The sequence below is a fragment of the Pelodiscus sinensis genome, chromosome 8, assembly GCF_049634645.1.
Source record: "Pelodiscus sinensis isolate JC-2024 chromosome 8, ASM4963464v1, whole genome shotgun sequence".
In the NCBI taxonomy this organism is placed as follows: Eukaryota; Metazoa; Chordata; order Testudines; family Trionychidae; genus Pelodiscus; species Pelodiscus sinensis.
Window position 1 is genome coordinate 43824736 of NC_134718.1, and position 21420 is coordinate 43846155.

Here is a 21420-nt window from a genome sequence, read left to right on the forward strand (position 1 = left end):
GAATGGAAAACATATTTTGTGATATGAAAACATGACACATTTCCTGCTTCCTGACATATGATACATATGACAATTTTCAGGGAGTGTATATCAAGACTGAAATAGCAGCACTGTAGCTATCTAGAATTGGATTCAAAAAAATAAAACTTCATCTTAATTTTTCCTCTTTATAGTGATTCTGTCACTCACATTGTGGCAGAGAACAATTCTTATGCTGAAGTTCTGGAATGGCTGAGAGGACACAAGATGAGGGACAGCTCAAGGTTCAAACTCCTTGATATCTCTTGGTTCACGGCTTGCATGGAAGCTGGAAAACCAGTGGATTCAGAGAAAAAATACCAACTTATTGTAAGTTAGATATTTCAGTATGAGTGCAGGCTGTTTGACAATAAGCTTAAAAGTTAGACTAATCAGGCAACTTTCACTGTGCTTTGGTGTAAAGTTGATGTTGTAGAGCATTTTCATTTAAATATATGAATGTCTATTTTAAATGCTTTCTTGAAAAAATACATAAATTAAAAGGAAAATCCTTTTAGAGATAGTAATCTGATATATCCTTTCAGAGATAGTAATCTGAGAGTAGTGATCTGATATATTAGTATTGAAATAATATTAATAATTAATATAAATTTGGTGACATTAAAAGAAAACCTTACTTCACTCAAGCATTTATCTTGGCTATATGTGTTAAGTACCTCAGACAGCATGGTAAATGTAACTAAGCTGGGTGATACATATCCCATTTTAATGACTCCTGGAATATTTCCCATTTTCAGCATAATATACAAATGTTAAAATCTGTATTGTTTCAAGTTGATTTTCATGCCCTGAGAGTCTATGAAGGGACTGGTAATGTAATCTCTGTGTAAAAGGGTAGTCATTGTTCCTTACTATTATTACAGATTTGTTACGTGTGAGGAAAAACGTGGTAGTGGAACTTGGATAATACACTACAATAATACATGTATCACAACAGGATCTGTACTGAAGACGATACTATAGTATCCCCTATTATGTGATCCTTAATGTTGTGAAAAGTAACATAAGTAAACCACTCTTAGAACTGCATTGTAGATGATGAGGTAATACTGCAGTTTGGGTTTCAGATTAAATAGTGTTATTCTGTAGTACCACTTCAGGCTGCACTCTGTGAAACTACCCCTACAAGCTATGCACTCTAGATGGTTGCTTAGTACCACTGTAAGATTTGCAGCAGTAAACACTCAGATCTCAGTGGTTCAGAGTGAAATTAGCAATCCACATTACTCAAAAGAGCCACAGTAGTGTGAATTCATTGTTTCATGTACTGTACTGCTATAAACAATATCACAGAGGAAAAATTTGTGCACCCCCCACCCCCCAAAAATGACTGACCAAGTATTATTACAACATAGTCAAAAAAATCTGTCAGCAGAGCTAGTGGCCTGATCCAGATCCCTTTGAAATCAATAAGATATCAATTGACTTCAAAGGTCTTGGATTAGATAACTGTAGAACCATTGTAGAGCTATATTAAAGAAAATGATGGACAGTGGGACCACTACAAAGATCTGCAGTGTATAGCTTAATAATATAGGGTATGTCTACACTACCCCGCTAGTTCGAACTAGCGGGGTAATGTATGCATACCGAACGTGCAAATGAAGCCCGGGATTTGAATTTCCCGGGCTTCATTTGCATAAGCCGGCCGGCGCCATTTTTAAATGCCGGCTTGTTCGAACCCCGTGCTGCGCGGCTACACGCGGCACGGGATAGATAGTTCGAATTAGCAAGCCATTCCGAACTATTTGTACGCCTAGTTCGAACTATCTAGCCCGTGCCGCGTGTAGCCGCGCGGCACGGGGTTCGAACAAGCCGGCATTTAACAATGGCGCCGGCCGGCTTATGCAAATGAAGCCCAGGAAATTCAAATCCCGGGCTTCATTTGCACGTTCGGTATGCATACATTACCCCGCTAGTTCGAACTAGCGGGGTAGTGTAGACATACCCATATATAGTATCTAAAAATGAACCAGCAATGTCTGTCTTATTTTTCTTCTTGATTATTAAAATATGAAGAATGATCTATTTATTAAACACTCCTGAAATATTGTGGTTCCTGGGTCACTTTCCAATGCCAGACTCCAAAATCTGATATAGAATCTAGACTCTGATGAGATTTAAGATGTTTAGTAAGATTTTAAAAAATGAGTGCACCAGATGGCACTATTGCTCTCAGGCTCAGAATAATACCGTAGCATGTATTTATATGTTCAATACTCCTTTGCCACTGAGCCTGAAGAAGGGAGAATGTAAAATACATTTATACTGTTCAGAAATAAAAACAAAATCCCGTATAATTAAAACATTATGCAATCTCTCAGAGAGGCTGGTCACAAAGATATGAATTCTGGATTACTTTCAAACTTAACTTAACTGAAATTTTCCCAAAAACTTAGCCTTCAAATTTGGTTGAGAATTTAACTGAGAGATACAGTTTTAAATCAAAAGCTCTCTTATTCACTTTCATTTTTTAATTTTGGCAATTTCTAAATCTCCACAGCTTCAGATTTTCAAGAAAATATGCTTATATGAGCTGTGATTTTTAAGGGCATTCAAATATACCTGGGAATACTTGTGCAAGAGGGCTTATCCCTGAGCGGGAGCATCAGAGTATTTGTGCAAGAAGCACTGATTTTGTACATTACAACATCAGTGTTCTTGCGCAAATACTCGTGGCCAGTGTAGACAGGCGTCAAGATTTTGCGCACAAGCACCTGCTTTTGCACAAAATTTTGCCAATGTAGACACAGCCCAGGTAATAAATTAAATAAAACCTCTTTAAAATACTGTTTTCTCTGGTTGTGAATACCTTATAAGGTACTCTGATACTTTCTGAAGTGACGGATACAATAGAAAAACCAGAACTAAGCTGATCGGAGCTCTCAGCTTTCCATACAGTAATAATTAGCATTTGTGGCTGCAAGTTGCAGTCACATTTTCTAGGCTCTTCTGTTGGACTGATTAAGCCTTATCTGAAAAGGAAAAATAAAAATATTTCTCAGTTTTGTAAACTACTTATTAGGCCTTCTGCTGCATCTACAGTAAAGAAATCCTCAATGCACCCCACATGATCATCCTGTTTAAATAAGTTTTGTTGACAAAGGCATCAATGAGGTTCTCAGGTTAGCCTTCTCAGATGTTCTAATGCAAGTGGGGGGTCCTCAAATGTTGGGATGTAGTGTTGTTTTCTGGCTAATGTCAATAAAACACATAAGATAGTGAGGAAGCTTTAAAGACAAAGAGGATAAGAAGAAAAATAAGACTGTCATGAGGCATAGTAAATGGAACGGAAGAAATATTTCATGTGCTGCTGACAGACAGCATCCCCCAAAACAAAAGGAAACCTGAAAACTAGCCTGAGGGGCCAATCCCAATCTTCCCCTCTTCCCTCCCACTCATACAGCTCTGGAAGTAAGCAGAGCTTGTTAGTATGAGTTTTCCATCTCGATCTGTGCAGCCTGGATCAACATAGCTAATAAAAATGTGTCAGGCTGACCTTGCTGCTGAATTATCTGGCCTGCCATAAGGTCAACAATATCTGTAACTTCTGATTATTTGGGGGGGAATTTAGTCGTTAGTTGGCAAAGTTTCAGCACTTATTTGCAGTAACTTAATTTGAGAGATTTAGCTTGGACTGTGGTAGACTTCATGGTGTACTGCAGTCCTGTAAAGATGGAGAGCAGTAAAGTGGTTATAAAAGGATTAACTGGGATACTCAAAGTATTATGGGTTGGAGTCATGCACCACTCTTCCTTTATTTCCAGTTTAGTTAATGTCTGTCTTCACCCCCTCTGTTGCAATATAGTTGAATAAAGCAACAGATTCCTGGGCTGCTATCCTCTGCACTGAGCATTCCCTTTACTAAAGAAAGGTACGAGCATATCCTCACAAATAACACAAAAGTATCCATGGTTAAGCTAAGCCACACCTATCATGGACGCTACTCAGAAATTAGGGTAAATTTAGAGATGATTTAATATTTAAGAAGCTCCCTTGCTCTTTGCAGCACATTGTAAATTGCAGCTTTACCCATTACATTTACTCAAGGTTAGCGCTCTCTTATGTCTTTCCTTTTTGAACCAATATTGTAAGATCTCTAACATGGCACTACATTTGCAAAAAACGGTAAAAACTGTTGTGTTGCTGTTTTGAACAGTAAATATGTTGAATCTGAGGAGATCAGCCAGAAGAAATGGAGGATTTTCAAAATCACTATTGAGATTTGGATGTCTGAATCTGATTAAAGTGATTATCTAAATCTCTTAGGTGGATCTGGAAAATTTCAGCCATACTATCCATATTGTATGAAATGTCCAGGCATTGGTGCTGATCAATAACTGACTGCAATGTGTTCAGACTCTAGATAACCCAAGACTTGAAGACAGAAGATAGAAAGTGAAAGACATAATAGAAAGCATCCAACTGAGCATGGTCACTCTTCAGTTTAAATACAGTGACCAGCAGAGCTTAAGGTTGTGTGTCTAGTGGTTATCTTCACTTGAAAGAGACTGAAATGAAATCATTCATGTATAACATATAAAAACTGTTATTGTATTAAATCAATGAACAAGTTGCACTCATTCTACTAGTACATTCTTGCATAAGAGTTGTAAATGTACTCCTTACTCCACAGCACACTCTTACCATTACAGTACAACTTGGCTTATGTTCACACAATACACTGTGTATAAAAATTTGAAATCTTTTTGGGTACATCTACACTTGCCCCCTAGTTCAAACTAGGGAAGCAAATGAAGGTGACCAAAGTTGCTAATGAAGCGCGGGATTTAAATATCCCGTGCTTGATTAGCATAGTAGCGGCCGGTCGCCATTTTGGAAATTGACTAGCCCGATTTAACTTGCCATGTATAGATGCGATACTCTGAGAAAAACCCCTTAACTCGAATTAACTGGTACCCCTCATTGTATAAGTATCTAAATCTCTTAGGTGTGAGAAGTACCAGTCCTTGTAGGAGGAGTACCAGTTAATTCGAGTTAAGGGGTTTTTCTTGGAGTACTGCCTCTATATGCAGCAATTTAAATCGGGCTAGTCAATTTCCAAAATGGCGACTGGCCACAACTCAGTTAATCAAGCGCCGGATAGTTAAATCCCATGCTTCATTAGCAACTTCGGTCGCCTTCATTTGCCTCCCTAGTTCGAACTAGAAGACAAGTGTAGATGTACCCTCTTTCTTTCTCTCGCTCTCTCTCGCTCTCTCTAATATTCTGCTTTACTTTGTGCAGATATTCTGCTTTACTTTGTGTGTCTCTTTGGGCACATCTAGACTACAGGCTTTTGTCAACAGAGGCTTTGTTGACAGATACTGTCAACAAAGCCTCTGTCAAAAAAGAGCATCTAGACTGCATTACACGGATCAAAAAAGCGATCCGCTTTGTTGACAAAAACCATCCAGACTGCTGGATGCTCTATTGACAAAAGAAGGCACCCGGAAGTGCTTCTGGCAGGTCACAGGGGCAGCCTTAGGGTATGTCTAGACTGCATCCCTCTGTTGGCAGAGGGATGCAGATTAGGCAGGTCTACATTGCAAATGAAGTGTGGATTTAAATATCCCATGCTTCATTTGCATTAAAATGGCCACTGCTTTTTGCCCATGCGGCACTTTGTCAGCAAAAAGCGGCAGTCTAGTGGGGGATCTGTTGAGAAAGACAGCCTTTTCGACAAATCTCTTATGCCTCCTCCAAGGAGGTTTACAGGATCTGTCGAAAAAGACTTTCTTTCTCGACAGATCCCCCTCTAGACTGCCGCTTTTTGCTGACAAAATGCCATGTCATCAAAAAGCGGTGGCCATTTTAATGCAAGTGAAGCACGGGATATTTAAATCCCCACTTCATTTGCAATGTCAACCTGCCTAATCTGCATTCTTCTGCCGACAGAGGGATGCAGTCTAGGCATACCCTTAAAGTCCAGGTGCTGCTGCATGCTCTTTGCAGAGACGCGTGCTTAAAGGGATCCTCCTGGACAGCTGTTGTTCTGCTCCTGCTTCTGGCTTGCCTACCTCCTAGAGGGAAAGCAAAGCTGCTGCCATTTTTGCTGTGGTTGCCCTGTTTTCCCGGACACCACAGCAGTTTATTTTCAGGTTTGTTTTTTTGCTGTGGGGCCTGAAGAGCCTCCTTCTCAGACCAGAGCTCCAAGAGGACTTTTATCTTGGGCCCAGACCAGAAGGATGCCTGGTGTTTGGCGCCCCGGCTTCCTGTGGGCATGTGTCCTTGGAAGGGCCAGGGAAGTCTTGGGGGGCTTGTCCCTGGGACATGGCTCCGAGTTACCTGACCAGAAAGGGCAGCGCAGTCTCAGGGTCTTGGCTGCAGCTGGGTTGCTGCCAGAATGCTAATCCTGGGTGCCTGTGCCTTTTAAAGATGGCTACAGGCAGGAACAATAGAGCTGAAAGCTGTGGCAGGAGTGTCCACCAGAGCTTCTTCCTTGAGGCCTTTATTGTAAACATAAATTCTTCCTTGCATCCACACTTAACTTTTGTCGACAGAACTCTGTTGACAAAGGTGTTATTCCTCGTAGAATGAGGTTTACTGCCGTCAACAAAACTGCTGCGTTCTGTCGACTTACTGTCGACAGAATGCGGCGGTAGTGTAGATGCAAGTATAGTTTTGTCGACAAAAGTGGACTTTTGTTGACAAAACCCTGTAGTCCAGATACACTCGTGGTATCTGAGTAATTAAAAAAAAAAAAATAGAACAAAATAGGTCTTTCCAAGGCCAGCCATGAACCAAGGACTCTTTCACATGATAACCAATTGCAGTGAGACCAAGCCATTCTTTGGCTCAAGATACACTGAAAATATCACGGTAAAAGGAATGACCGTGAGTTCCTCTGTTCTGTATGCGGCCATCCCTAATGATTCACTTCTGCTACATGGGCTTATAGGGTCAAATTCAGCTGAATTTTTCTCTCTTTCGGAAAAAAAGACGGAAAATGAGAGCAGCATTAACTTGTACTTATTTTGGGGAAAACCTGAAGACTCAAAGTGGGCTTCTCTAGTTAGATATTTTATATTTTATATAAAGAATCAGGAGTTCAGTATTTATACTTCTGTAAAAGAGGAAAGGAAAGTATGATGGGCTGGCATTCTTCCCATACATAGAAGCAACAAGCACCATAGCAGGGAAATTTAAGGAGAAGACACAGAGCTTTCATAGATTTAAAACCCTTTTCTCACATGCACCCTAATGGAAAATATTTGTAAATATTCTGTAGCAGTTGCATAGATATTATATCAAAGCAACCAGGAGAACTACATACTAGAGCATTTTCAAATTGTTTTGGCCTATATTTAATTGACCATAACCTGCATTTTATGGGCAAGAGAGATCTGGCTATGGAACAGAGATTAATAGATACTCTTCATTCTTATGGGTAGCCGTTTCTTCACATTACAGTAAATTGGCTGGCAGTGACAAGGCAAAATGTGTGAGGTTGGGGAACTGCAGTGTAATTGTTGCTGGACAGAGATATTTGGATTTCTCCTATAATCTGTATAAACAATAATCTCCCATCTGTTCTCCCCACTAAAAAGCAATATAAATCCTGCTTTTATGTTTCGTTGATGATAGGAGACAATTTCTTTAGTATTCATGCTGGCACCTTAATAGTCCCTACAAATCAGACTACAGTAATTATAGTTGCATACTTTTTTCTACTGATTTCTGTCCCAGGTTTGTTCTGTTAATTGTATAAGCAGGTCTTGTTAATTAAAAACATAACCTTTGTGGATACTAAAGATGGGGAAAAAGCTCAAATAATTTTCCAGAGGCAGGAAGAGGATGTTTATGTGCCAGCTTACCATTCTCTTAGGGTACATCTACACTGCACGGCTAACAAGCTGCTCTTTATTTCAAAATATTTTTCAAAATAACAGGTGCACTATTTCTCCATCCTGGTAAATCTTGTTGCACAAAGGATAAGGGATGGCTTGAAATAGCGTGTTATTTTGAAATTTGGTGCTGTGAAGATGCACCAAATTTTTAAATAAGCTATTTTGAAATAAGTTTTGAAATAAGATACGCAATTTGCGTAGCACAAATTGGGTATCTTATTTTGAGTTTAGGATGCTGTGTAGATGCACCCTTAGATACTCAGAAAGAGTTTCTTCTTTATTATCAATCCCAGTATGCTCTCAATCTACCTGCCTGCTACCTGGATTCAGCTGCACTATGAATTATTCTTCTCAGGACTATAGTTCTTGGAGAGCTGTCTTTATAGCAGGGGTGAGCAAGAGGTGGCAAGCAGGCCAGTTCCGACCCACTAAGCTGCTGGATCTGGCCCGCGGCCATCTTGCCCGCACCCTTACTCCATAGTAGCTCATGCTGCTGGCTTCTAATAGCTCTGGATGGCTGGGGAGGAAGAAGGGTAGCTTTGCACACTGTACCCACCCCCTAGCAAAATTCCTCTGCTCCCATTGGTCAGGATCTGTCCATAGGAGCTGAGAAATTTTGCTGGAGGCAGAGGCAGCAAGCGAAGCCTCCCTCCCACCTCCCCGTGCTGGAGCAGAACCACATGGAGCAGTCAGCCCAGTAAACAAGCATAAAGCCTGTCTCAGGTTCCTGCAGAGCTGCTGGCTGGAGCCACCAAGTTTTGCACCTCCCACCCAGAGCCTGCCTCTGCCACCCTATCTCCCCCCTAAACTTTCTGCCCCAGGTCAACACCTAAATCCTCTATATCTCCTCTCCCCACATCCTCCAGGTCACAAGTCCCTCCCAGACCCTGCACTCCCTCCTATCATCCTTCCCCAAGCCAGAATCCTCTGCTGGACCCATAGCCCTTCCTGGACCTCAAGCCCCTGCCCCAGATCATAACCCCCTTCTTCATCCAAAGTCCCTCTCAGACTCCACACTCCCTCCTGCACTCCAGTCCTCTATCCTGAGCTCCCTTTTACACCCCACCCACCGTTCTAGACCTCACATCCCCTCCATAGTAGTGTGGCCCTTGACCACTTACCCCATTACAAATTATTGCCCACCCCTGCTTTACAACCTAATAAAGCTGATGCCTTCTTATATATTCCATTCAGTAACATTCTTTTTGTTCACAACCTTCCCAATGGTATTGTAGTGCAGGCAGTATATTGGCTATAATCAATCACAGTGCTTATGATTTTAAAATCAGTTTTAAAGTATCATTCGTGAAAGTATGCAAGAGTAGCAGAGAAATGCTGCTGACCCTCACTGAAACCCTTCGCTATTCACTAGAATAGCTTCAGACAGACAGACAATAACTTCCTTTCAAAATAGACAGCGAAAATTGTCAGTAAATTCTCTTTTTCTTCAGTAGCATGAAAATCACCTTGAGTTGCTGAGAGTATCATTACATAACTACATTAATCCTTAGTCTCCACTGGCTCAGATCCTATGACAGCTTTTACATGAAATAAAAAATATATATGAAAGCTTACTTAGTGTGGATGAAATTGTCCCTGCCTATATGCATTACAGAGAAAGTGGTCATCTTTCCATAGTTCAGGTGGAAGCAAGCTTCCCATTATAAGCCTAATTTTTGTCTTCCTCTCACTTCTCCAATGTTAACCCAGTTCAGCTTGTATGTGAGGAATGACTGTCCATTTTCTTTCAATCTTAACGTTAAAAAAAAAGAAATTCTAGTTTGGGAAACTTGCTTCAGTAACAAAGGAAGCAGTGGCATTTAGCTCCTTTCTACTGGAGATAGCACAGCAGTCTAGATGCTTCCTATATTGATGGAATGGCTTTCTCCATCCATGTAGATAGTCTGCATTCCTGAGTGGCAGTAGGTAAGCCAAATAATTCTTTTATCAACCTTGCTGCATCTACTCTGAAGGTTAGGTTTGTGTAACTACAGTTATACTTGTAGAAATAGAACTAGCAGAGTCTTGTTAGGGTGATAAGGCAATATGCCACGTTTATTGTAAAGGCAGAATTCATTTACTATTGCTAATTACTAAAATTACCTGGCACTCATACATACAGGAGGCCCCTGACTTGCAACTGACCGAGTTCCGACCCCCCACACTTACAACCATTTTTGTAAGTGCAGAAGGGGTGGAAACTTACGTCTTTGGCCCACATTTACGATGATGCATGGCACCTATCATAAATAAGGGTTCGAGTTACAACACCCCCGACTTGTGACGCTTCCCCTGGAACCAATTGCGTTGCAAGTCAAGGGCCTCTTGTACACAGTTCTACAGATGGAATATAATTATCAGCCTCAGTTGCTCATGCTGTTCCACTGGCCAGACTGTCTAGACATGAGGAGGGAAGCTAGGTCGTGTCAGTGTGCACTGATGCTCCTGGAGGGTAACTGTAGAACAAAAAGACCCAATTCTATAATTTTGCTCCCATCTTTTATTATGTTTTAGTCCATGGAACCTGTCCTGTTCCACTGTCCCAGGACACTGTAGCACCATGAGTCATCAGTTAATGGCAGAGGGAACTTTGATCTTTACTTGATGGAGATTTTGTCTCGCTTTCTCTCTCTCTTTCTTGGGTGGTTTTTTTGGCAGGCCTCACTTGCACTGTTCTTCATCCATCAAGGTAGTGCTGGCAGCTGGGCTCCAGACAGGCTGGCTTCAGGGACTGATTTCTTTACATACACATCCCACATTCACACTTTTGCATAGACTAGCGGTGGGCAAGATTGTGTCCATGGGCCAGATCTGGCTCACCAAGCTGGTTGATCTGGCCCACAGCTACTCTACTGCTTCCCCATCCCCAGGTCAATTGAGACTTGGGGATGGGGGAGCATACAGTCTCCTCCCCCCTCCCACCAGAGGTGCACAGCACCATAGGAGCCACACACCTCTGGCAGGGTGGGGAGCATCAGATTTTGCGTGCTTCCTTGCCCCAGGCTCTCATTGGCCTGTGAGCAGGGGGAGCACACAAAGTCTCCTCTCCCTGCCAAGGATGCACGGTACCAGAGGAAACCATGTGTCCTTGGTAGGGCAGAGAGGGGAGTGAGAGACTTCACCCCAAGGCCCTTCCCATTGGCTGGGAGGCAAGGTGAGGAGCCTCCCAAACAAAGGGAAAAGCCTCCCTTTGGCTCCTTCCTGATGCAGCTTCTGGGCCGCCAGCACTCCACCCCCGAAAGGACTGCCCAGAGGGAGTACGTCTGGGAGGAGAGAAAGAGAGAGAGAGAGAATATTTCCCTAAAGTCCTTCTGTCCCCCCTCTCCCTCCACTCCGCCATCAGTTTTTGTTTCTTTCTTTGTGTGATTCTTTGTCTCTTTCTTGATGGGGCGTGGGAGGAGACTTCATGGCTCTCCTGTCCCAGGCCCTCATTGGCTTGGGGATGTGGGGAGAATGCTCTAATCCTCCTCATGCTACCAGGGACGTGCAGCGCCTAGAGCAGTAGTCTCCAACCTTTTTAAGCATGAGATCACTTTTTGAATTTAAGCCAGTCCAGGATCTACCTCTGTCACAGCTCAATCCCCCAAACTGATACTCTGCGTGCAGAGATGGGGGGCCTGCTAGCAGAATAAACACCGCAAAACCTGTCTCTGTGATTCCCAGAGACAAACTTATTCAATCTCAGTCCCCCTGAGATGAATAAAAAGAAAAAGAAAAGACTGGTTCCGTGCTGCCAAACACATTTTAAAGTGATTAAAAATATATAAAATAAAAACCTTTCTTTCAGGGAGAGAGATCACTTGGGAATCTTTTCCACTAAGGTAAAGCTCTCCCTCCTGCCCCAATCTCTGTTTTGCTTGGAGTGGGGAAAACAGAGGGAATCCACAGAGAACAATGGACTCTGCCCTAGCAACTAGGCACTTAATCCTAAGGACCCAACAATCAACCAATACCAGTTAATTAAAATAAAAAGAAAACTCCTTTATCATCAAAACAAAACTACTGTTGCAAGTACAGAAAATTGGTTAGGTGGTAAATAGCCACAATTGGTATAGACTCAGGGAAAGTCCCTGGGCTGTAATCGTTAGTTACAAAAGAGAAAAACAATTAGCCAACTCAGACACGATTTCCAAACCCCCAAACAAAGAAACCAATAAACCCAATGGACTATCTAAATCAGGCATGTCCAAAGTCCGGCCCGCGGGCCAATTGCGGCCCGTGTTCCGATTTAATACGGCCCCCGCTTCCTCCCCCTCTCCTGGCTCCCCGGCGCTCTTTTGAACTGGCACGCCCAGCGCGCCGCTTCCGGCCGCGCCGCCGCCGCCGCCCATGGCCTCCGCGGTCCTAGAGCCTGCCCTGTAGGGCACGTCCGCAGCCCCGCTCCCCCGCTCGGCTGCGGGTTTGCCCTGCCCCCGGGCCGCCATGAGGCCGGCGTGCCCTGCGCTCTCCGCCCGCCTCCGACCCGGCCCTCACGCATGTTCACTTCTTCAAATCTGGCCCTCTTTGAAAAAAGTTTGGACACCCCTGATCTAAATGTTTCCCTACTTACACATTTCAAGAAGTCCATTCTTGGAGAGAGAAAGTATGTCCCATCTCCCTCAATATCTGGGAGAAACTGCTCTGATCTTAAACAAAGAAGAGAGAGAGAAAAACCCCTCTTTTCCCATTTGAAATTCCTACCTGCATTTTTATTGGCTAATTGCCTGAACCGCCCCCCTGGCTGACACCTTTGTTAGGTACCTGAGCTAGCCCTTAGTCACCGGGTGTTGATCAGCACTCCTTCTGATCATTACAACCTCAAACCCAAATATCCCTACCCTGTTCCTTCTCTGAGGCCCTGCCCGTACCCCAGCCCTTTGTCAAGGCCCCACCCTTCTCACTCTGTGAAGATGAGGTACAGGGGAGGGGGCCAGAGTGACATCAATGCCCCCCTACCTCTGTCTCCCCCACCCAGCAAGACAGTTGGGGAGGAGCAGCTGAAGTGCCAGCACTTGATAGTCTCCCAGCCAAACCAGTCAGGATCACTTGTCAGAGGCTCCAAGATCTACCGATAGGTCCTGATCTACTGGTTGGTGCCCACTGGTCTAGAGGCAACTGCCAACTGTTCAAAACAGTTGGCGGATCTCTCTATGCACTGCATAACGCTAGCAGGACAGGGGCCGTGGGCAAAGACTTCATGCACTCCCCCACTCTCAGGCCAATCAAGGCCTGGTGGGTGGGAGAGCACTTGAATTCTCCTGCCCATACCCCTTTTGCCCAAGGCTTTCCCCTTTCTGTGGTGACCCACAGACACTTCTGAAACTTGCAAAGTGACCCCCCTTCAGAAATTATTGCCCACCTTTGACATAGACACACACCTAATTTTAAAGAGAGTTAAGGCAGTGCAAAGTTTAAAATGGTGTTACATTTACAATGTCAAAAAAAAGTTCCAGAAAAGAAAAGTTACAACAACAGATTCTCCAAAGGCAATTCTTAACAGGTTACTAACAAATCCCAAATCCCATTCCTAAAAACTGGGCTGCAATTCATGAGGTTACATACATAATGTCACACTGGTAGATATAATGTATTAAAAGGGTGATTTCATGCTGCAGTCCTACATTGTCCTCCTTTTGACCCTTCAACTTTTATAAGTTGAATGGGTCACTTTAATACATAATCACCTTAGCAAATGCAGCATAGTACCAATACAATAAGCAAAGGGTGATACATAATAGTATGCCCTTGGGAGACCAACCTGTGAAAATATTGTACCAATGATATACAGTGATTTTTTTTTTTAGATTTAGCAATTTTTAACGTTTCCATTTTCATGCAGTATTTTAATGACACATTTCCCTACAACTTGTTGTGTCTGTTGTAAAAACTGAATTATCTGTGTTTCTTTAAGTGAGTGATTAGTCAAATCATGTCAGTCCAAAACAAAGTTAACAGAAAACTTAACTGAATTGGTAGCCATTGTTCTCCATACTTTTTTAATGTTGGTAAGAAGTCAGTGTGGTTGCTCACATACAGCACACTGGCATTGCATCTACATTCTTCCATCTTTACATTTTCCCAGGAAGTATTTTGTAACACATACATACTAACACTGTTCATTATATAAAGCTCATGTTACATATTTTTAATTTATTCCATGTATATGTTCCCAGTGACATATTTATACTACATGGTTCTGTGGTAACACCCACTTCTGAGGGCTCCTCCGAGTATCCAATAGTTTATTTTCTTTCCCAGCCCACTGATTTATAACCTGAGGTAGCCAAAAAGATCCCACGGTCATTTATGGGAGTGGGCTTATCTTCCATAGCTCTGTCTGCACAGACTGTTGGTGAGCAATTAACAGCAATTTCACTTAGGCTGTGTCCAGACTCAGGGGTTTTTTCGAAAAAAGTAGCCTTTTTTTGAAAAAACTTCCCCTGCGTCCAGACTCAAGCCGCGTTCTTTCGAAATTAATTCGAAAGAACGCGGCTTTTCTTTCGATGGCGGTAAACCTCAATTTACGAGGAAGAACGCCTTCTTTCGAAAGTTCCTCTTTCGAAAGAAGGCGTTCTTCAATGTAAATAGGGCTTCTTCAAAAGAGAGCATCCAGACTCACTGGATGCTTTCTTTCGAAAAAGCAAGCCGCTTTTTCGAAATTTCTCCGTGCAGTCTAGACGCTCTCTTTCGAAAGAGGCTCTTTCGAAAGATGCTTTCGAAAGAGCCTCTTTCGAAAGAGGCTTGCAGTCTAGACATAGCCTTACTAACAAGTCAGGTTTTACCATGTTAGATATATACTGCATCCATTCGTATCTATATGTGTTCAATAATGATCTTTTCCCTTATTTTAGTGCATGTGCTAATACCATCACATCTCCAGATATCACTCAATATATTTTATGTTCAAGTGTTGCCAAGCTGAGGATTTGCATTTCTGTCTATTGCAGTTTTATCCCCTAATTCCATTTGTATTTTATGTAACAGCCAGCTAGAAATGTTTAGCCACTGCCACATATTCCATGTAGCTTTCAGGCTTTTCCAAATCCATATTGGCATGTGCCTGCTTCAGAATGAGGCTGTCTTGAAATTGTGATAGGGAGTTTATCTTATTTTGTATTACCTCTACATCCATGGTATTTATAATTCCTGTGTTAAAACCAATTTCTCACAATATTTTGACTATAACAAAATTCCTTAGATAGGTCATAGGAGGCCTTCACATGCAGCATCTAATTCTCTGTGTAGGGTTTTTTTTATACAGTATGGACCCTTATTTTAAAGGCACAACATATATATGACGCAGAATAGCGAGAGGAATAGGCACACGCAGAGTGAACTCTTGTAATACTTACAAACAAGCAGAACAATGAGGGATCTAACAGCAGTATGAATTCCTGCCTCACCTCACAGAAACTCCACCTAGGGATAGAAGCGTGCAGAGTTAATTCCTGATGTGCTGAGAGAGAGAAAGGCAGCAGCACACAAACCGTGCCCACAAGCAACAAAAAACAGAAAAAGGGCTATGAGGGCACGCAGTGCAGACACCTACTATGCACACAAGCACATTTAAAACAGCAAAGGGCTATGAAAGCATACAGTCCAACAATAAATCCAGAAGAATTCCTGAATAAAAAGGTTACCTAAGAGTCAATTTGCTATACTACTGGTGTCTCTCTCTCTCTCTCTCTCTTTTTTTTTTTTTTTTAAATCTCTTAGGCTATGTCTGCACCGCAAGGTTTTTGCGTAAAAATGGCTGTTTTTGCAGAAAAACCTACAGAGCATCCACACCTCAAATGTACTTTTGCGCAAGTAAATCAGCAGTAAAATGGCAGAACAGAAGGCTTTTGTCGGTGTATGTAAACCTCCTTCTACCAGGCATAACTCCCTTTTGCACTACAGCTATTGCACAAAAAGGCAAGTGTGGACACTCCAGAGAGAAAAAGCACAGGTGCTCTGATGGCCATTCTGCGACTGGCCATCAGAGCACCTGTGCTTTTTCTCTCTGGAGTGCGAATGGCCATCAGAGCTTTCTTGCGCAAGAACGTCCATGCAGTATGGATGCTCTCTTGCGCAAAAGCACATTGCTTTTGCGTTGCGCTTTGAGGTGTGGACGTGTGTTTGCACAAGAACTCGTCTGCAAAAGACTTCTTGCGCGAAAACCTTGTAGTGTAGACGTAGCCTTAATGGTGTGTGCACCAGGTTCAAAGAAATCAAGACATATACCAATATTCCCCTCACCCGTCTGTAATTCTCCACCAAAAATGGTATGGTTACATGGGATCTTTTACAGGGGGGAAAGGCAATATGCTGTGTTTATTGGAAGTACAAAATGAAAAGCACAAAATGAAATGCATTCACACATACAGGTCCTGCAGAAGGTATATAGTTACCAGTCTGTGGTGGCTCAAATCAGTCTTACTAGCCAGGCAAGATTGACTGAGTGAGGAGTTGAGGTTTAGTCCTGCAAGCCAAACCTCAGAGGAGCCTCAGATTGTGACTGATGAACCCCAACTCCTCACGTAGTCAACCTTGCCTGTCCAGTAAGACTGATTTGAGCCACCACAGACTGGTAACTACCATCTGCCCTGTGTGTGTGTGTGAATGCATATGCTGCTTTTCATTTTGTATTTTCAATAAACATTGTGTATTGCCTTTCCCTCTGTAAAAGATCCTGTATGCTTCTTTTAAGCATAACACAGTGCACAGGGATGTGAATTTTTCATATGCTTCAGCAAGATAGCTATGTCCACTAAATTTTAAGCAAAAACCAAGGCCTTCATGTTTACAGTGAATGTGTATATTTTATTCCAACTCTGCTACTGTCCTTCTATGCAATTGTGTGAAAATTGTTTAAATTGTTTCCCTTTTGGAAATTAAGGATAATAATATTTACTTGTTAATATTTTAATGGGGGCAGAGAGATCTCTGAAGGTATTTTATATCTCTTGCTTCTATTAGGCGGTGGGGAGGGAGGAGGAAAAGTGGGGGAAAGTTTCATGAGATAGAAGAAGAACCATCACATTTTTCCAGGTCAAGCATTGACTTTATATGTAAAGTGTTTTGATATTCTTGGACATAAATCATAGGTAAGTGTAAAGTAATGTTAATAAAAATATATGTATGGCAGCAACTAGACTCTAAGCTGATTTAAGCCATTGCTTAATGGCTTGCCATTACAGTATTTGTCTTCTCTGCAATATCACTGTAATCCAGCGTTGGTTGATTTGAATGATCCATAGTTTTCAAGTAATCTCTACCAAGTAGAAATCTCTGTCTCTGCAGAAATTGAACACTCAAAATAATTGCCACAGACTCAGTTTTCTTGGCAGACTGTAGGAAAGTGATTTCTTTTCCAGGAACATGTTAAGTTAAAGTATTGCAAATGAAATTAATGGACGATTTCACTTTTCTGTTGATCTGGTAGCATATTTTTGGTGTTCCAGACAATTTGACAGACTCAGCAGTTTTTTTCCCCTCCCTTCTTTTTTCAGGTACAACAGACTTATCCTGCTACTTCGTATACACCTGAATTAGAAACTTCATCATTTGTTGCAGGCAGAGTTTCCCAGTATGCATGTCAAAGAAGGACCACCTTAAATAACTGCAACAAAAAATTCACGGTAATAGTTTTTCCATGAAACCTACAGCTGAGGAGAGTACACTAACATAGTTCTTGTGTCAATGTCATCCACATTACAGTTGGCAAATTCACAAGTGAAATGTACAACACGAGGAGTGGAATATATATATATAATTATAAACCTGACATGTCTAAAGTCAAATTGCTCTTACGTGTCAGAAGTGAGGCTCTTCAGACACCCTACTAATAGCTTGCAATTGCCCATGTAAACACATTACTTTCAATATACTGTTTTTGCAATACATTTAATATTCTTTTGACCTTTCATTACACTGTCAGAGGCTAGAACAAGGGTCCAGCTATAAAATTCGGTTTTAGGACCTTTTAACTAAAATGGATTGGTCTTGGCCAATCAGAATGCAAAGATACTGTGGAATTTCTGTATTTTTTCCATTATGCAATTCCATGTATTCTGGTTGTGGACCTCTTATTTTCATAGTAATTTGAGATATGAGTGATCACTTGAGCATATCTTAATTTATCTAAACATTTGATGATAAGAAAATAAATTGAATTACTTTCTAGTTAAATAGGCATCTCAAAAAAGATTATATGGTTTACTTACCTTCTTAATATTATAGATTTGCATGCCTTCCTGTGTGCTCTATGTATTTACATATGTGTAACTAGAAAACATATCTAACTGCAGTTCTATTAATAGTAATAGACACTTACATTATAAATATTGTATTTATTAGATCCAGATAAAATATGTTAAAATTGAACTAAGATTGAGAATATATACACATTATTTAAGAGTAAAAACACTATCGTGAAGTTGTATCTAATAAAAAATCAAGAATTACAATATTTAATTTAAAAGAAATCCAAATATTTTCTTGTCTGTAAATGCAATTAGGCTACCTTAACAATCTTATAGCCTTCCTATATTGATGTTATGCAACAATCATATGATTATGATTAGTACATAATAGTGTTTGTGGTCCTAGATAAGATTGTACAAACTTTAAGGATACATTCTTTTTCATTTTTCTCTCTCTTAGCATCATGACTAAGTGGTGTTTGAGTTAATGTTCTTTCTTGTTCTTCTTCATAACTGAGAGATACTTTTTGAGCAGAAATTAATGAACAACAGTTTTCTATGGAGAATATTAAAAAACTTGCTCTTTCAAAAAGACTACTACCTTCTATTTTGACCCTCAGTGCTACTCATAAGCAGATATCCTCGTTCAAAATGATCACTGTCTTCCACTGTCCCTAGCAGGAGTGAGTCCAAGATGTGCTAAGGGAAGTTTGCAGGTCCTTATGTTGTCAGGACCTGTAATCTCCCTCAAGGGCATTGGGAGCAATGGTGGTCATTCTGAAAAAGAGTGCCTTACTGGCCATAGTGTCACACTCATTAAAAGCAACAGCAATCATTTTCAAAGATGCAATCCATGGAGTGTTCTGTGGGATAACTTTTGCCAGACCATCCTCAAGGAGAAAATTCCAGTTAAGAATAATTGCAAAAAATGACCATTAATTTTCAAGTGCACAAGATTTTAGAGAATTTTAAGTATCTGGGAGGTGTTATTTTATCATTAAAATATTCAGGACAAAAAGATCGGGCAGAAGATGCTTAATTTTTTTAAATGATACATTTGAAAATGGTCCCTTTACTCTTATATTTTAAATTTCGTTCAGCAACTAGTGATAGCTTTCTTGGCAATACTGATTTTTTGCTTTTCCTACTACTAGGTGGTATAGGACAAATGAATTATATTTGTTTATGGAAACTTGAACGAGCTAAGGAATTCTTCCTTTACCTCTGTCTCGTTAGGCCTTAGGATCTCATTTTAAGTTCCTGTTTTGGAAGCGTGATTGCTGAGTAGAGACAATTAAAGGTGACATCTCTTATACTACCTATCAGAGCAAGAAAACTGATGTTTTGTTAACATGGCAATGGTATGAATGTTATGAAGCTTAGGCTATGGTTTCTTAGGACTTATGGCCCTTGGGCCTGGTCTGCACTACATGGAAAGGTTGAAGTAAGATACACAACCCCAGCTACATAAACTATATAGCTGGAGTCGACATATCTTACGTTGCATTTCCGCTCCTCCAACGCAGCAGGAGGCTGATGGGAGCAGGAGTACTGGTATCAAAGGGGGCATCCTTTGAGTTTTATCTAGTGGATCTAAACTACATCTGCTAAATCAAACCCCAGAAGATTGACCACAGCAGTGCTGATCTTACATGTAGAGTAGATGTGCCCTTGGTAACTTCTTTCTAGGTAGTAAAAGTTTATTAGTTTGAATACTGAATCTCAACCCATATGCACTTAGCAATGTAGATCTCATTTATTAAAAATGGATGTCAAATATTTTGATTTGATCTTACAGAGGCAATTCTTGGCATAGTGTAGGCCATGTGCAATAGATATGCTTGACTATCTCATATTTCCTTGTTATTGTATGAGCCAATGACTTTTGGTTCTCCTTTCTGTAAATTGTTCAGCTAGGTTTTTATATAGGATTTTTCTGGAAACCTGGGTTAGTGGCATAGAGGTGTAGAATCATAGGTGTTTTATTTGATTTACTGCTGCTTCACCAATCAAGATTTTCTGATATTTTAGAAGCAATTTGGTCACTTTTTTCCTCTCATTATCAACACAATGATTGTGTGCTTAATTGTCTGGCACAAAACATTTTGCACATTAATCACCACCTTTATATGTTCTTTCATACCAGCAACTGTCTAGCACCCCCAACCAACTTATTTGGCCATATTTTACCACTCTTATACATGTATTATGTTTGATTCTCTAATATCCTATAGAAAGGGAAGGCACCATGATTCTCAGCTGCCTGCTCTCAGAACAAGTTACAGCTGTAGGGGAGCAACTTTAATTTTTACAACTGATATAAGATCCCTCAGTACCCACTCCACCCTGCCTCTTCCCCTTCCTGAGGGAGTAAAAGGGATTTAGTAGCACCCCTTAAACTTCTGCACAGACTACCCACATCTTGGGGCCAGGTGTACAGGTAAAAGTACTTCCATAATCCTATTTATCCTACCATCAAGCAGATGTAGGGGAGGGGAAAGAAAGATCAGGAGTGGGGTATGGTGAGAGTCTTGGTTTTGCATCACCATACATGAGTCCAATGATGGGTATTGTTTTTTTATTCATGGCTTCTACTAGCAGCCAACTACTACTTCCTCAGGAGCTGGGGACAAGCAGCAATGAAATTATGGCTCCAATCAGCATGTGAGGCCAAATGCCTATTAGGACTACCTTGGACAGTTTAATTATTATCCATTGCTGAAATCTGTGCCTAAAGACATAAACTATCTCATAATATATCACAGACAGGAGACATGAACATTTTTTAATTTGCAGAAAATGGAAGAAAAAGAAGGGGGGGAATGTACTATCAAATCCATGAAATGATGTGATTGCCAGACAATCAGCGGAGCTAGTATATATACTACAGATTAGTAGAGAGTGTCATGATTTCCTTTACTTATTCAGACAATTAAAGGCCTGATCTTGTAACCATGACTCCTTCCGCAGTCCTGTAGTCTAATTGTGTGAATATGGATAATTCAGACAAACAAGGCTGCAGGATTGCAAGATGGCATGTTTGACTAGAGGATTTGTTTAATACATTTTCTTTGGTTCTGTCTTAATCATTCATATAATGACAGAATAAAATAGCAAAGTATTGTTCTAAAATTAATGTCTGAATAGTTAGTTACCTTCCTTTTCCCTCTAACACTGTACCTGGGAGACTACATCTTATTTTTATGTGGCAAAATAAATAGTCATTTGGTTTTGCCTAAGAGGGAGTGTTGATTTGAATAGTAATAGTGGGCAGCAATAGAACTCAAGATAGACATTTTTCTTACAGAATAACATGATGTAATTCTTCCAGAAGAGGCAAATAGTTCTGTGCTTCTGAGATTTGTTGT

At 41.0% G+C, this 21420-nt stretch overlaps 1 protein-coding gene across 6 annotated transcripts in view; it reads left to right on the plus strand.

Annotated features, from left to right (window-relative positions):
- Nucleotides 1-21420, plus strand: part of DNTT (DNA nucleotidylexotransferase) — a 191483-nt gene that overhangs the window by 30952 nt on the left and 139111 nt on the right. For all 6 annotated transcript variants that reach the window (XM_075935207.1, XM_014581825.3, XM_075935206.1 and 3 more), the window contains 2 exons: nt 174-348; nt 17360-17488. In XM_075935207.1, coding sequence (XP_075791322.1) covers nt 174-348; nt 17360-17488 — 304 coding nt within the window. The remainder of the gene's footprint in view (nt 1-173; nt 349-17359; nt 17489-21420) is intronic.